This window comes from Pholcus phalangioides, unplaced genomic scaffold (assembly GCF_987345545.1).
Source record: "Pholcus phalangioides strain wild (caught in Gottingen) unplaced genomic scaffold, Ppha-v1.0 ptg000003l_1, whole genome shotgun sequence".
Lineage (NCBI taxonomy): Eukaryota > Metazoa > Arthropoda > Arachnida > Araneae > Pholcidae > Pholcus > Pholcus phalangioides.
The window spans coordinates 17,927,910-17,941,447 of record NW_028301596.1 but is presented as its reverse complement, the minus strand read 5'-3'; the positions used below and the strand labels follow the sequence as shown (position 1 = coordinate 17,941,447).

The following is a 13,538-nucleotide window of genomic DNA, read 5'->3' as shown; positions in this document are numbered from 1 at the left end:
TTTTATTTTTATGTACGCAAGTGTTTTCAAAACTCTATTTTGTAACTATAAAAAGTGGATCAAATGAAAACAGAAGTTTTGGTATTTGGTTTATCTCTTGTATGAGTGGGGCGAAACAGTATAGAGTGGGAGGTAAGGAAGGCAATCTTCCCTTAACTGCAGAAAGGACATGGTCTGGGGGCTCAACCTTTAGGACAGTGCTGTCCACGGCATTGGTTTGTAGTGGGCCACTCAAGTGATCTGGAACAGCACCATGGGTCATTTAAGTGACCTGTAACTGTGCCGAGCCATTTTTCAGTGATTTGGAAATATTCAGTGGGACACTCAAGTGATATGTATTTCTGCTGGTCACTCAAGGGGACCAGCGTTTGTGATTGGAAATGTATATAAAGTGAACGACATGTCCTAAATAATGCTGAATCCCGGCCAGACTCAAGTGTGTAGGCCTATAAAAATCCTTCTCTTGCAAAGAAAGCCCCCACTCCGCCCTATAGAGTTCAAGATGTTTGGTTGATTTCCCTTTTATATTACTGGTTAAATCTGAGGTCACTAAATTATGGGTCCCTGCACCGCAATTTCTTTTCACGTCAGTTCTTGAATATTAACTTAGTATCTAAACGTTTGGAACTTTGCTGCTATCTATGGATAGACTTGAAAACATCATTGGAAAAATGGAACTGGTTGTAGAACTGCTGCTATCATCTGATAATGAAAAAGAAAACTCACATCCATGGCCCCACAAAGGGGGGGGGGCTGACAGGGCTCTAGCCCTGGGGCCCGGGACAGTTCTCGTCATTTTTTTGCTTTTTCATGCTATAAATTAACTACAGAAAGGGCCCGTGAAAAGTCTAACCGAGGGCCCCGCTTCGGGATGTGGGGGCCATGCTCACATCCAGTGTCATCCTTGAAAGCTAGATGTCCGTAAGCCTTTCAAGGAAATAATTATCTTTCACAGACAACTATTTTAAGTCAAAGCCGCACATCTCCCGTGGGGGGAGGAACTGCGGTGAGTCAAGGCCGACCGTATTTACATCAGTAATGTTTATAAATTTGCTTTAGATCATTCTCTGCTTGTCAATTATCTGGACAACCATTGGAGCTTTTTGCCCTCAATCAGCCCTATCTAGAAGAGATTTCGCCAAGTTGGCAGGAAACCCGATTACGGAAATATAGCCCAGAGGGATCGACATCTCTCCCTTCGGCTCCATGGCCTTTACACCCGATCTGATTATTATACATCACTTCATTTCACTTCCGACACACTACCAACCATTCGAGGGTGCATATGCACCTTCGGATTGGATTGGAGTTTGTTTTATATTGGTACCAAGGTTGCACCATGAGAAGGTCTTTCACACTGCCTTATACCATGGACACCGGAACCTAGGGGCTGGGTTCCCCTCTCCCCCGAATGATGTATGAAAAACAATGCAATGCACCTTCCCCCTCCTGCGTCCGCGCTCGAGTCCCGTATATAAGGGACGACCCCCGCCTGGTCACGAGCATTTTGGTACGCAAGATCGACGGACACACATTGGGTTTGGGAACATAAGGAATCTCTCCGAGAGAAATTTTGAGGTACTTACTCTCATAAAGAATTTTAAATTAACACAAATGGATAAAGATAACATATAGTTTAAAGGTATTTTCTTCCGATATTTTAATTCTTTTACTGAAATATTTTCAATTTTTGATAGACTTGGGATGAAACGCCTCCCCCGTGTTCTCTCCTGCGTTCGCTCTGGTCCCAAAAGTATGAACTCATGTCTGCTCCTTGGCTAGAAAATTTCACAGAAACGTATAAATAAAAAGGTAGGAAAAACATCTTTATATGCTACGCGTGTATAGGCCAGTGTTTTTCAACCGCCGGGCCCTTTCTAAAGTCAAACCGGGACGTGAGTGATTCATCACATTTCATATTTCCCCATCCATTTCCAATTAGTCGCATTTATGGTCGGGCCTTCCACTCAAAAAAGTGAAATCCTTACAGCGGGCTATCAAAGGTTGAGAACCACTGGTATAAGCAACATAACGGAGAATCAGTTTTAAAAACTGAGAAGAGTGATTCTTTTATTTTCAATAAATAAATTTTGTGTTTGGATTCAAAGAATAAATATTAAATAATTAATTAATGTTTTTCTGATAAAAATGCGAAAAAGCACATTTGTGATAGTGGATTGAATAAGATTTTACTTCAAATTATTTTCCGTAAATTTTATGTTGACCGCTATTATAATGTGTATAAGGAACCCCATTTTTGTCAAAAATTGGGGTTCGAAAATAGGAGGGGTTACTTATATATACAGACAGTATTACAGATGCATCGTTTCAACTTTTTGGCCAAGTTTTAAGCCCAAAAAATCAGGGGTTCCACATGCACGAGTGTTCCTTATATACGTTAAAATACGGTATATGTGCAAAATAGCTCAATTAATAATTTGAAGGGCAGACATTTTTTTTCAAAACCCACAGGAAAAAATATAAGCAGATGCGTTCACTGTGGGACTACCCTTCCCCTTCAAAGAAGAGTTGTTATATTGATTCGATATATTTACTCTCGTCAGGACGTTTTTATTTAGGAAATTCTCTCGTGACATTTATAATCATCAACGTTACCAACTTTCCCCCAAGCATGGGCGGATCTAGGATCCCGGGGGTTCATGACCAACACTTTGGGAACCACTGTATCACGGTAATAGAGATGAAGAAAGAAAACTCTTTTCTGATAATCGTATCTTAAGGGCGGCAAAATAATACTCGCCTCAGGCAGCAGAATTTCTAGGACCGGACTTGCATGAGGGTCGAAAAGAACCGAAATTTTTCTAAAAAATCGTGACCACTCTTACTCTGTAAGATTTAATAGTTATTAGTCCATAAAGATTTGCACGTGTGGATTATTGGACACTTTTTTTCCTCAATGTAAAGAAATTCGCATTTACGGACTATATACATAGGAAGTTATAACCCTCCATCTTGAAACTTGTTTTAACAGCGCTTTTGACACAATTGGCATCATTATTATTTATTATAATTTACGATTTGCGTATGAATTTTCTTCAACAGCACTTACCTATGCATACAGCGTATATAAGAAATATCTTAGTAAATACTAAACCACATAAGTGCGCTTTGCCATGACGACTATAAACATTAAGTGGGCGAATATGTAGGTTCACCTAACACCCAAAAGGGCACCTTTTTTTTAAGAAAAATAACAATAGCACTGATGATCATCTTATAAAGTAAGATAGATATTATAAATTAGTTAGGTATTTTATTAGATAGACATTGTAAATTAGTTTATTACGTATTAATAAGCTGGAATATTTGTGGCATACTTTGTTGAGTATGATCGAGGCCACAGTTGCCTTGCGAATGGCTTCATCACATTGCCGGAAGAAACTGAACCTCTTATCACAACAATACCAAGATATTTTGGGTGCGTTACAGGGTAGATAGGTGTGTCCTGCACTAAAATGTAAGCATTGAACGGTAGATCAATCTTATTTGTAAACCACATGAATACTGTCTTTGATGCGTTTAACTGAACACGGGTTGATGAAACAAAAAAAGACTCGTGGCCATCATGTAAATTACAATTCAATTTTAAAGTTTTCGGGTTTTTTGGCCGACGTGATGTGTTTCGGCGTTTCGTTCGCACGGGTGGCGTACGTAATTCTTGAAAATGTTTGCAACCCGTGTGAACGAAACGTAGAAAGACTAAAAGTATACGTCGACATCACGTCGGTCAAAAAACCTTAAAACTGAATTAATGAACACGGGTTCTTACGCACCAGCGCTCGACCAGACCCACTATTTCCTGTAAATTTGAAAGCGCCTTACTAGAGTTTTTATCCCTACAGCAAATAGCGCTGTCATCAGCGTAGAGACAGTAATCCAACACACTTCCTTGCGCTATTCCCGACGAGGGAATGGGTCTAGAATGTGAGTCACCTGCCTGTACTCGGAATAAACGCGAGTCGAGACAATTACTCACCAATCAATATAAAACGCATTTTAAATACTATTAACAAAGGTTTCGATATTGTGTATATTTCCTTTTTTTTCGCTTAAAATCATGTCCTTATTACGCTTTTTATTCCGCAAAATGTTTGTACAAGAGTAGGAAAGGCAGCAAACTTGGCAAACATTTGGTGAACTTGAAAATTCGATTACAATTAAAATAAAATTAAATGCGAATTATTAAATACCCTGTAAGAAATATCAGTGGTTCAAGTAAAAGATTAGGATGACATACCATATATGTTAGTGGTCAGCACAGGCGGATACAAAGAAAAGGGGCATTTCATAATTGAAAACTTTTTGTAACTGGAAGTATACTTTGAACCACCATGTAACCAGCATCAAGACGAATACTGGTTCTGGTTCTGGATGTGAATATGTCTTGAAGCTTGGGGTATACCAGGTTAACCATCTTCACTATAACAATGCGCAACATCAGCATTCACGTAAATACTGTACTTGCGTTCGTACTGGTAACAAAACATAATTATTTATAGCATGCCAAGAATAAAGAACTGTTGCTGTCCACGCATGACTTCGAGACTAAAAGGATGAGGGTAGATAGAAACTTTATAATAAAACCAATTTTGACTGCTGAGTATGAAAAAAAATTCGAATTTTTCATTAAATCTTTGATTGATTGCAAACATAAAACCGAGACAAACATAATGCCGAGGTGAACTCGAAAAAAAAAGTCATCTGATCTCAACCGGGACTCGAACCCAGGGATTCCGGGCAAGTAAGCTACCATCTACACAACTGGAGACAATAGGTGCCAGAAACTAGGACGTTTCAGCCCTCCCTCAATAAATCATGTAACGGGGCTGAGCCCCTTCAATAATTTCTGAAAAAAACAACGCAATGCACCCTTCCTCATCTGCGTACGCGGTCAAGTCCCGTATATAGGGGACGGCCAACTACTTTCAGCTCTCACGTTTCTTTTCACGTCGGTGCCTTTGCTGGAGATATGACCCTGCCTTTCTTATAACACGCACGGTGGCGTGAGGCACTGAAGTATCATGCTTGCCCGAAATGCAAGAGATCCTGGGTTCGAGTCCCGGTGGAGACCAGATGATTTTTCTTTTCGAGTTCAACGGATTGGTACATGTTCGAAGGTGAAGTGAACCAACCTGACGTAAAGTTTGTTTGCGTGTAATGCTTGTTATGTGTAGTGCTGCCATCAATTTTTCTAACTATGAGTGAAGGGTAATGATTGGATATATATATATCGTTGTAGGCCTGTTTCTCTCTGTGGCGACACTTTTTAACGGGGGAGAGATCGGCTCGCATTTGCGCCTCGAAGTTAGGAACCGCAAAAAACCAACTTCAACCGACCACCACTGTAGTAACGGTGGAGTTCGAAGTCATCGCGATGCGAGTCCGCACATGCTGGTACTGCCATCTGTCTTCAATATTTTGAATTGAAGATGGTAATGCTTGAATTTTGATGTTATGAAAGTACAGCAAAACATCGATAAACGATACTCTGCGGATGAAGCAGAAAATATCGTTGTAGAGAGAGCGCTTGTCGTTATATTGAGAGGTGGCATTAAAAGCCGGCGCCAAAAATTTTAAGTTGTTGTTGGCATTTCTCCTGAATTAGCATTGTTAGTACTGCTCATAAAATATATTTTAGGTATTTATTCGCAGCAAATAAATTCCAATTTATTAGTTAATGAATAAAGTCAGTTGTGGCACCCTGTAAAGTGTACTTTACCGCATAACACTTGTATGTGTAATACGCAGAAATTAGTCTCCCCGCATCTTAATAAACGCTTTCGGAGGGTAGATAGTGCAAAAATTGATGTTATTAAACTGCCTCGAAAGAACAAAAACTGATTAGGAATTTGAAGACGAAATATAAAATTTATTGTTGTATTGATTTTGAAATATATCCTCAAAAATATCATTATAGAGGGGTTGTAGTAAGTATTTAAGTAGTATGAGGGGTCATTATAGAGGGGTTGTAGTAAGTATTTAAGTAGTATGAGGGGTCATTATAGAGGGGTTGTAGTAAGTATTTAAGTAGTATGAGTGGTCATTATAGAGGGGTTGTAGTAAATATTTAAGTAGTATGAGGGGTCATTATAGAGGGGTTGTAGTAAGTATTATTAAGTATTTTTGTAGTAAGTGTTTCTCGTAGTAAGGGATATGTATATATCGTTGTATCGAAATTAGACAATTCCAAATACGATTAGAAAAAAAAATATCGTTATAGAGGTCGTTGTGGCGAGGTATCACTGTATCATGTTGTAGGACTGCCTGCTCTCTGCAGAGAGACCTATTCAAATGGTAGACTGGCTCGCATTCACGCCTCTAAATTCGTAAACCGCAGAAAACGAACTTCAGTCGACCTACACTGTCCGCCAATGTTTGAAACCCGGATTATCAGATTAAACCCACTGTAAACCACGCGAAATAAATAAGTTAATAAATAAGTTTTGTAGTGAAATCAGTTGACATGAAATGGTATTTATTATTTAAAATTTTCGTCTAAGAGATCAACATTTTTAACAACTGCAGTCGATTCAGCACATTTATTTGGGAGAAACCCAAATTATGATTAACTGAAAAAAAATTGAGTGATGAAGAAAGGAATAGTTTATTTCTAATTAATGTTTCGAAAATGTTTGAGACAGAATTCAAAACAGAAATAGGTCTGTAATTATTTAAGTCCTTCAGAATAGGATTTCAATAAATAACAACTTTTTACTCTCTAATACTCTGACCATTTTTTCCACTTGTGTCTACTCGCTAATAAATGACTGCAAAAGATAACAACTCCTGAGAATTCCAGAAATTACAATAAGGTACAACATTGGGTCTTGTACCTTGAAGACCAAAAAAATACAAATATTAACGCAAAAATAATTATTGTGTATTTCTTTCCATTTTTGGATATGTTTTATTGCATTAGAAGAAAAAATTTAGCACATAATCATTGTATTGCTTATAAATTTTTCTTCAAAGTAAAATATTCTAGATGAATTGGAATTTTTAATTTGATATAACTCAGTTTTCCAAACTTTTTATTCCATCGCCCTCTTCTTCAGGAATTTTTTCTCTCATCGTCCCCACCTCAAGCGAATCCATAGGATCCTATGTTCTACCCGTAGCTTCTATCGCCTCCCCCCCCCCCTGAACCATTTTATCGCCCACCATGGACCGATATTGCCCACTTTAGGAAACACTGTGACAAATGAAAGATGTCTCGTTCCGCCATTCAATATATTCAGTAGCTTCATATTTAGTCCAAAAGAAAAGTTAATAGCACGAAATATGAAATGAACATGTCTATGTAAATGGGTATATACGCGTGTTTTTTTTTCTCTTTTATTTATTTGATTTGCCAAAACGACAATCTCTTTCTAATTGAGCTATTTTTTTTTTCTATGGAATCAAAATCGAGTTCGAGTGTTAATTCACTCGAAACTGTTGTAGAAACATTTCAATTCTAGTCTGAAATGTTAGTTTTGACCACGACTACATGTGAAAATCGATTCTGATACACTTGATATATAAAATCCCCTTCGGATCATTTCGCTATCGTTAAATAATAAGATGGAAGGATCAGAACAAATATGATAATAGTATATACCACTCCTTTCATATCATCTCTACAAATCTCTGATGTCAGTAAAAAACTTTCTTAAAGAGTTATATCATGCTAAAATTTACATAATAATTTGTATTGCAACAATAAGCCATTCTATAGAAAACGACAAAATAAGAGAGGAAACGATATATTCAGAAAATAAAAACATCCGTGATTTATTCATATTGAAATCATTTTTTTTTTTTCGCTAGTCAATCACGATCAAAAATAATCATAATAAAGATATCATCATGAAAATCGGCAACATAAGGATCTTTACAATATGCTTTGGCAAATAACTGCCTTGCCATAATAAACAGGACTTGTATTTTTTTAAATTTTTAAGCTGGTTGAGAATAATTGCTTTGCCATTTCAGTTAAGCTGGAGAAGAAGAATTAAAAAAAAAAAAGTTATACTAGAACTAGTTTCTTAGCTGTTAACTAGCTGTCCCGCCGAGACGTAAAGTCATTAGTGCCTTTTGAAGACACGACGAAGTCTCCGGTACAGCCGCCGGAACCAATTCTTTCTCTTCGCCGTCTTTCTCTGTTCAGCAACTGGTCTGCAGGTTTCCAAGTGCTCCGTTGCCTCAACATTGGCATCTTCTCTCATGTCTAAACGGTCAGAGAATTTCACATTATTAGACCGAAGTTACCCCCACGGGTGATATCAGAGCGTTTTCACATTTCCATCGAATTTTATAAAATTTATGTATTTATCCTCGAAGAAAAGCGTAGGTGGAATTTTCCTATCGAATTTTCAATGATCAAAGATTTATCAGAATTTGTTCTCGTTTTGTTTATCCTTCAAATTTGGGACGAAATCACATTTACTTTCCTTCAATGTATAAATTATGATTCGAGCGTTGGTAAAAAAATGAAATAAATAGATAAAACAAAATAAAATACGATAAAAGGGAGAGAGGTTATATTTTCGGTAAAGGATGAAACAGTCAAACATGAAAATTAAATCAGCGTCGAATTTTTCAGAATTAAATCGATCGTGACACTTACAATTTTCGGAGATCACCATGTTTTGTTTTTCTCCGACTGAGTCCTGTATTTTCGTGGGCTCCTTGTCGACCGTTTCTACGACTGCTTGGACCAAACTTTCTATCACGGCCAACGTTTCGTCTTTGATTTTGTTCTGGGGCTCCGGTACCGAGCGAGGAATCCCGTCAGTTCCATTCGGAGCTGCTGAAATTTAAATAACCCATTCAGTTATGGGTGTCTTGAATACCAAAAATTTGTAGGTGAGCTGGTACATCAATATTTGCCGCGAGTTTGCCATTTGTTATTATTTCATTTAAGCAAGAAAGTTTATTTGGCAGTTGTGAAATTGTTGATACTATATTTGTTTCCTGTTCGAATATTACTTAAATAACGGCATTTTCCGAACATTCTACCTTCGCGCCATCCACGTTAATCAGATGAGAATTTTAAATATGTATCTCTCGGCACCTCTACGCGGTCCCTCTAAGAATTCTGCTGGTGCCTCCACCCCAATTTTCCACACACTAGCTGGGAATCACAATCCTATTGCAATTTTCAATAGCATTTAATCCGCTAAAATTGCGGACCATGTAGATCCCATGGATATATAGAATAATGAGACTTTGAACGGGCTTCGGACTACGGGTGACGGTCTCGTGATGTTTATCCTCAACAATTTGAAGCGAGGAAAAGATTCAAATATTTCGTCTCACAGAGGAGTATGAAAATGACCATTGTCAGTGATATGGAGTCGTATTAACGGGACTTTACGATGTTCTAAGCTGCGCATGCATTAGCAATCGGTGTATATGGGATACACCGATTTCCACGCATAGTAAAACCAGGTCAACGCAAGAAAAAACAAAGTAAGAGGGAACGATGTCCGCAAATGTTACGAGGAATGGAATGTTTGCGAGGTGTATATATGGTCAAGTACTGTGGTGGTAATACTAATGTAATTGTACTAATTGTGTAAGCAAAACAAGCAAAACTCCGAATATATTATATATAACTAGAATTTTTTTTTGTACCTGCATCAACTTCTTCGAAAAGCCAACTCCCTAAGCTCATTTCCTCAGACTGTGGCTCCGCCGAGAGGAGTTCGAAGACTGTAGAGAGTTCGAGACTGTGAGATTCACCTCTTGTTGATGCGTCCGAAGAGTTATTTTTCTCCTTATCTCGATCTGAAAGATCCCAAGCAAAGACTCGAATTGATTGGAAAATGACAAAGAAAATCGATTGATTCATATCGAAAAAATGTTGGAAACTTGTTCTAATAGATTCGCGTCTTTTCTTCGAGGCAACTAAAATTACAGTAATTTCTAGTCAAAGGCACGTGAGAATTCAACGATTCCTCGAAGAACCCGAATCTGACGGTAAGCAAAAAGAAATTACCCTTTCCTGTTCGCTTATACCCCGAAACTTGTACACGACGGATTCGGGAAAAGTATGAGAATTTAATTTACAGAATAAATTCAATGTGGCTTAAATAACAAATAATTTTCATTTACCATCACGTTCCGAGCTTTCATTTTCAGTGTCTGATTCTTCCAGTTGCTGGTATTCTAGTCGCAAAAGAGAGAGGGAAGCAAAATATATACATTATTCGTTATTTAAAATCTAGAAGCCAACAATGGAGTTTTTTTTTTAAATCTTTCTTATTTCGCGCTTATTGATCGTTTTGTTCGCGGTGAAAAATGAAATCCCGATTCATTTCGGGTGTAGGGAGATAGTTGTCAGGGAACATTTTGAATCTGTTAGCCAAACACAGAACATGTTTTCGTGTAATATGTCCCTAGAATAGCAGCATCAACTCTGTAATTTATTCTCTTTAATTCGAGCTTAATATGTAGGAATAATCTTTCTATTTGAGTGTGCTTCAGTTATACACAACATGATTAGTAGTCGGTTTTTCGCCACTGTTTCTTTCGAATTCAGCGGGTGCTAAAAGCCAAGATTTGCCTTTTAATCACCCTGAAGGAAATTTCGGCAATTTACGGTTGATGCCATCACATACGCATCCATAATTCCATAAACAATATGAATTCAACGTTGATGAAATAACATGTATAACTTTAATTTACCTGGGATGCTTTCGCCGTCAGAGTACTCCTCTTCGAGCCTCGTGTACCCTATTCATAAAGAGAAAGAGAAACATCGAACATCATATGCATTATTCATTATTTGAATCTACACGTTAGCAGCGAAATGTTAATAGAATCGCTATATCGGGGCACATAAATTTCTACACATTATTTCTTCTCTACGGAAAGACCGCATTTCAATATGCTCTTCATATCCAGGGACCCTTAACCACCTCGTAACGAAATGATTTTCCGTCCTATACTTGTGAGTGCTAATGGTAAAATTTTCCGATACAAAACAAATCATACATAATTTTTCTATGATTTTGAAACCCTCCCTGAAAAGGCATGTGTTCTTCAAAAGAAAAATAAATGTTATAGAAGAACAGCAAAAACACTAACTAAAGTTCTATTAAGGCCTTTCATTGGCGAACGCAGGGGTGCAAGCCGAGATTATAGTGTTCTTCTGCAGGAAAAAACGTAACTCCTTCCCCCCCCCCCCCCGAGAAAAATTCAAAAAATTGAACACTTCCCCTTTGAGAAAATTCTGCGTACGCCTATGCAGCCTTTATCTCATCAACTGTTCGTCGTAGAGGTATAATTCCAGCTTAAAAATGCTCAAAAGGCGTTCAAAAATTACCCTGTACCAGTTTTGAAAGTGAAAATACAGTGCGTCACAAACAAAATATCTAAATTTTTATACGGACACCTAGTTCTCTAACTTCCAATTAAAAAGTTTTTTACCCTGTATCTCCTGAGGCCAATAGAAAAAATTCCAAGTTTCTGAGTGCAATATTCGCTCAAATATTTTTGAATTCAAAAAGAAAAATAAATGTTATGAAAGAACAGCAAAACTATCCGACAACGCTTTTTTTCTCATTTATGCTGCGCTCTCACAACTTTTCCCCAATCTTTGAATTCATATATCTCAGTTTAGATTTTTATTTCGTTATACACTTTATTTTCACTCTCAATACTGGTACAGGGTAATTTATGAACGCCTTTCGAGCATTTTCTAAATTGAAACTATACCGCTACGAAGAACGGTTGACGAGATAAAGGCCGCATTATCACTTACAGGACACCCTGTATGTTACGATTTTGTTTTTCTTTCATCACCTAGTTCTTTCATTCTGGAAAACAAATTGGTTAACGGAATTGGTGTGTTTGCGGCTAAGTTAGATTTGGGAAATGCCTTCTACTCTTGTGTGCGAAAACCATCTGTATGTCCCACGAGATACCTCACGTTCTGATTATACAAATCGTCAAAATATGTATATATATTTTTTTTGCGCGTGTACTCTGAGCATTGAAGATTTATTCGGCGATGGAAAGTAACGCCGCAGGAAAATGTAACTATTTAAAGTTAATGTGGAGCCGAAATAAAACACAAATAACTTTCATTTACCGGGAGGCGTGTCTACGGCGTATTCATCGGATGATTCATCGGTGGTTCCTGTGCTTTCTTCCCTTGTAGAGGGCAGGTCGTCTTTGCTGACCTGGTAGACAGTGCAAATATCTGGAAATACTTTATCACATTAGCTTTGCAGAGAGAGTAAATCGATTTCAAGAAGAAAAACAAACTTTGATCACTTTGTAGCCATAAGGCCCTATTCCATAAAGAAATCACATTTATTACGGAGATGCATTATATATATATATTTACTCGTGACACACTATGATACGCTATGTGACACAGTGTGAGTACACAAAGGGATACCATTTAGAAGCACAACCAAAGGACGAGAGATCTTATGGGAACGGAAAATTATTTTACAAAGATCTGCAACGAGAAAACTCCGAGTCTTGAACTATCTGATGAAAAATAAAGAAACTATTTTGATAATAACTGAAAGCAGTGAACATTTCATTAATGATTAGGAAGTAGAATCTGAAATAGAAGCAGACTCAAGTTGAATGGGCCAGCTTAGGCTCCTATACCATGTTATATCGATCATCTGGAATCAAGGAGATTTGTGTAAGAGCAATTTTCGAGAGTAAGAATCAATGTCCTCGCACACACTATTTTAAAAACAACGATCTCATTGACCCGCAAGGGGAGGGGCCACTACTATTAATCTTTGTTAAGTTTTCCGACACAACCCTACCTCTTTTGAGGTAACAGAAGTGAGGTGCTTTGCATCAGTCCGGGGTTGTGAACGGTTCTATCTATTTCTATCTATCTATCTACATATATATATATATATATATGTGTATGATATTATGATGCAATGATCATATGATGAGAAAAAAATTAATTACATTAATTTGAGTTTTTCGAATGTGGAAGAAAGCAACTGCTCATATCTGTATTTACATCTATTTCACACATTCGCTATTTTGAAATAAATATTGGAACGATGAACGTATTATACGTCAATTATGAATGATTGTATGACATATTATACATATAACAAATGAAGATAGATTCAGAAATTTCAAATATTTTTCCGTCACGTACGAAATCTAGGATGAGAAAATTTGTTACCTTCAACGTCCTGTGGCCAGCTCACCAGTTCGAAGTAATTTGGATCTTCTGGAAATAATGAATGAACTTTATTGCATGAGCGCATTTTATAGGACAAAAGTATATTGATTGTTGAATAAAACTGATTAAACGGAAAGGGATTGGCCGGGAAGCTCCCATTGAAATAATGAATGTATTTAAAAATGTTTGTGCTATAAATTTATTATAAATTCAATATAAGGAGTCCTAGTGTAGAAGCCTGCCCTAAGGACAAGACTATAACCAGAAATAATTTGAGCATTCCATGCGTAGCCCCCCCCCCCTTCCCCATGAATATGGGATTCTCCTTACTCTTGATTTTCATTTGTGACACCCTTCG

The 13,538-nt window shown here is 37.4% G+C and overlaps 1 protein-coding gene and 1 long non-coding RNA gene across 2 annotated transcripts; both read right to left on the bottom strand.

Annotated features, from left to right (window-relative positions):
* Positions 1–7,771: 7,771 nt before the first annotated feature.
* LOC149088201 (uncharacterized) lies at positions 7,772–9,786 on the bottom strand. Its single transcript, XM_089252812.1, has 3 exons — positions 9,640–9,786; positions 8,630–8,812; positions 7,772–8,230 (listed from the first exon to the last, which is right to left on the bottom strand). The coding sequence occupies exons 1-3, from the start codon at positions 9,677–9,679 to the stop codon at positions 8,088–8,090; spliced, it is 366 nt and encodes a 121-aa protein (XP_089108938.1). The 5' UTR covers positions 9,680–9,786; the 3' UTR covers positions 7,772–8,087.
* A 333-nt stretch (positions 9,787–10,119) lies between these two features.
* LOC149088200 (uncharacterized) lies at positions 10,120–12,213 on the bottom strand. The gene is made up of 3 exons (XR_016195367.1): positions 12,101–12,213; positions 10,693–10,740; positions 10,120–10,173 (listed from the first exon to the last, which is right to left on the bottom strand). It is a non-coding gene; the product is annotated as an uncharacterized LOC149088200 (long non-coding RNA).
* Between the last annotated feature and the right edge of the window lie 1,325 nt (positions 12,214–13,538).

Excerpts from the sequence above, each read along its gene's own strand:
- LOC149088201 (XM_089252812.1), bottom strand. The coding sequence starts at position 9,679 with ATGAGCTTAGGGAGTTGGCTTTTCGAAGAAGTTGATGCAG. Across the intron at positions 8,813-9,639 it reads TTTCGAAGAAGTTGATGCAG|CAGCTCCGAATGGAACTGAC; the intron begins GTACAAAAAAAA and ends TTTAAATTTCAG. Across the intron at positions 8,231-8,629 it reads CATGGTGATCTCCGAAAATT|ACATGAGAGAAGATGCCAAT; the intron begins GTAAGTGTCACG and ends CTGACCGTTTAG.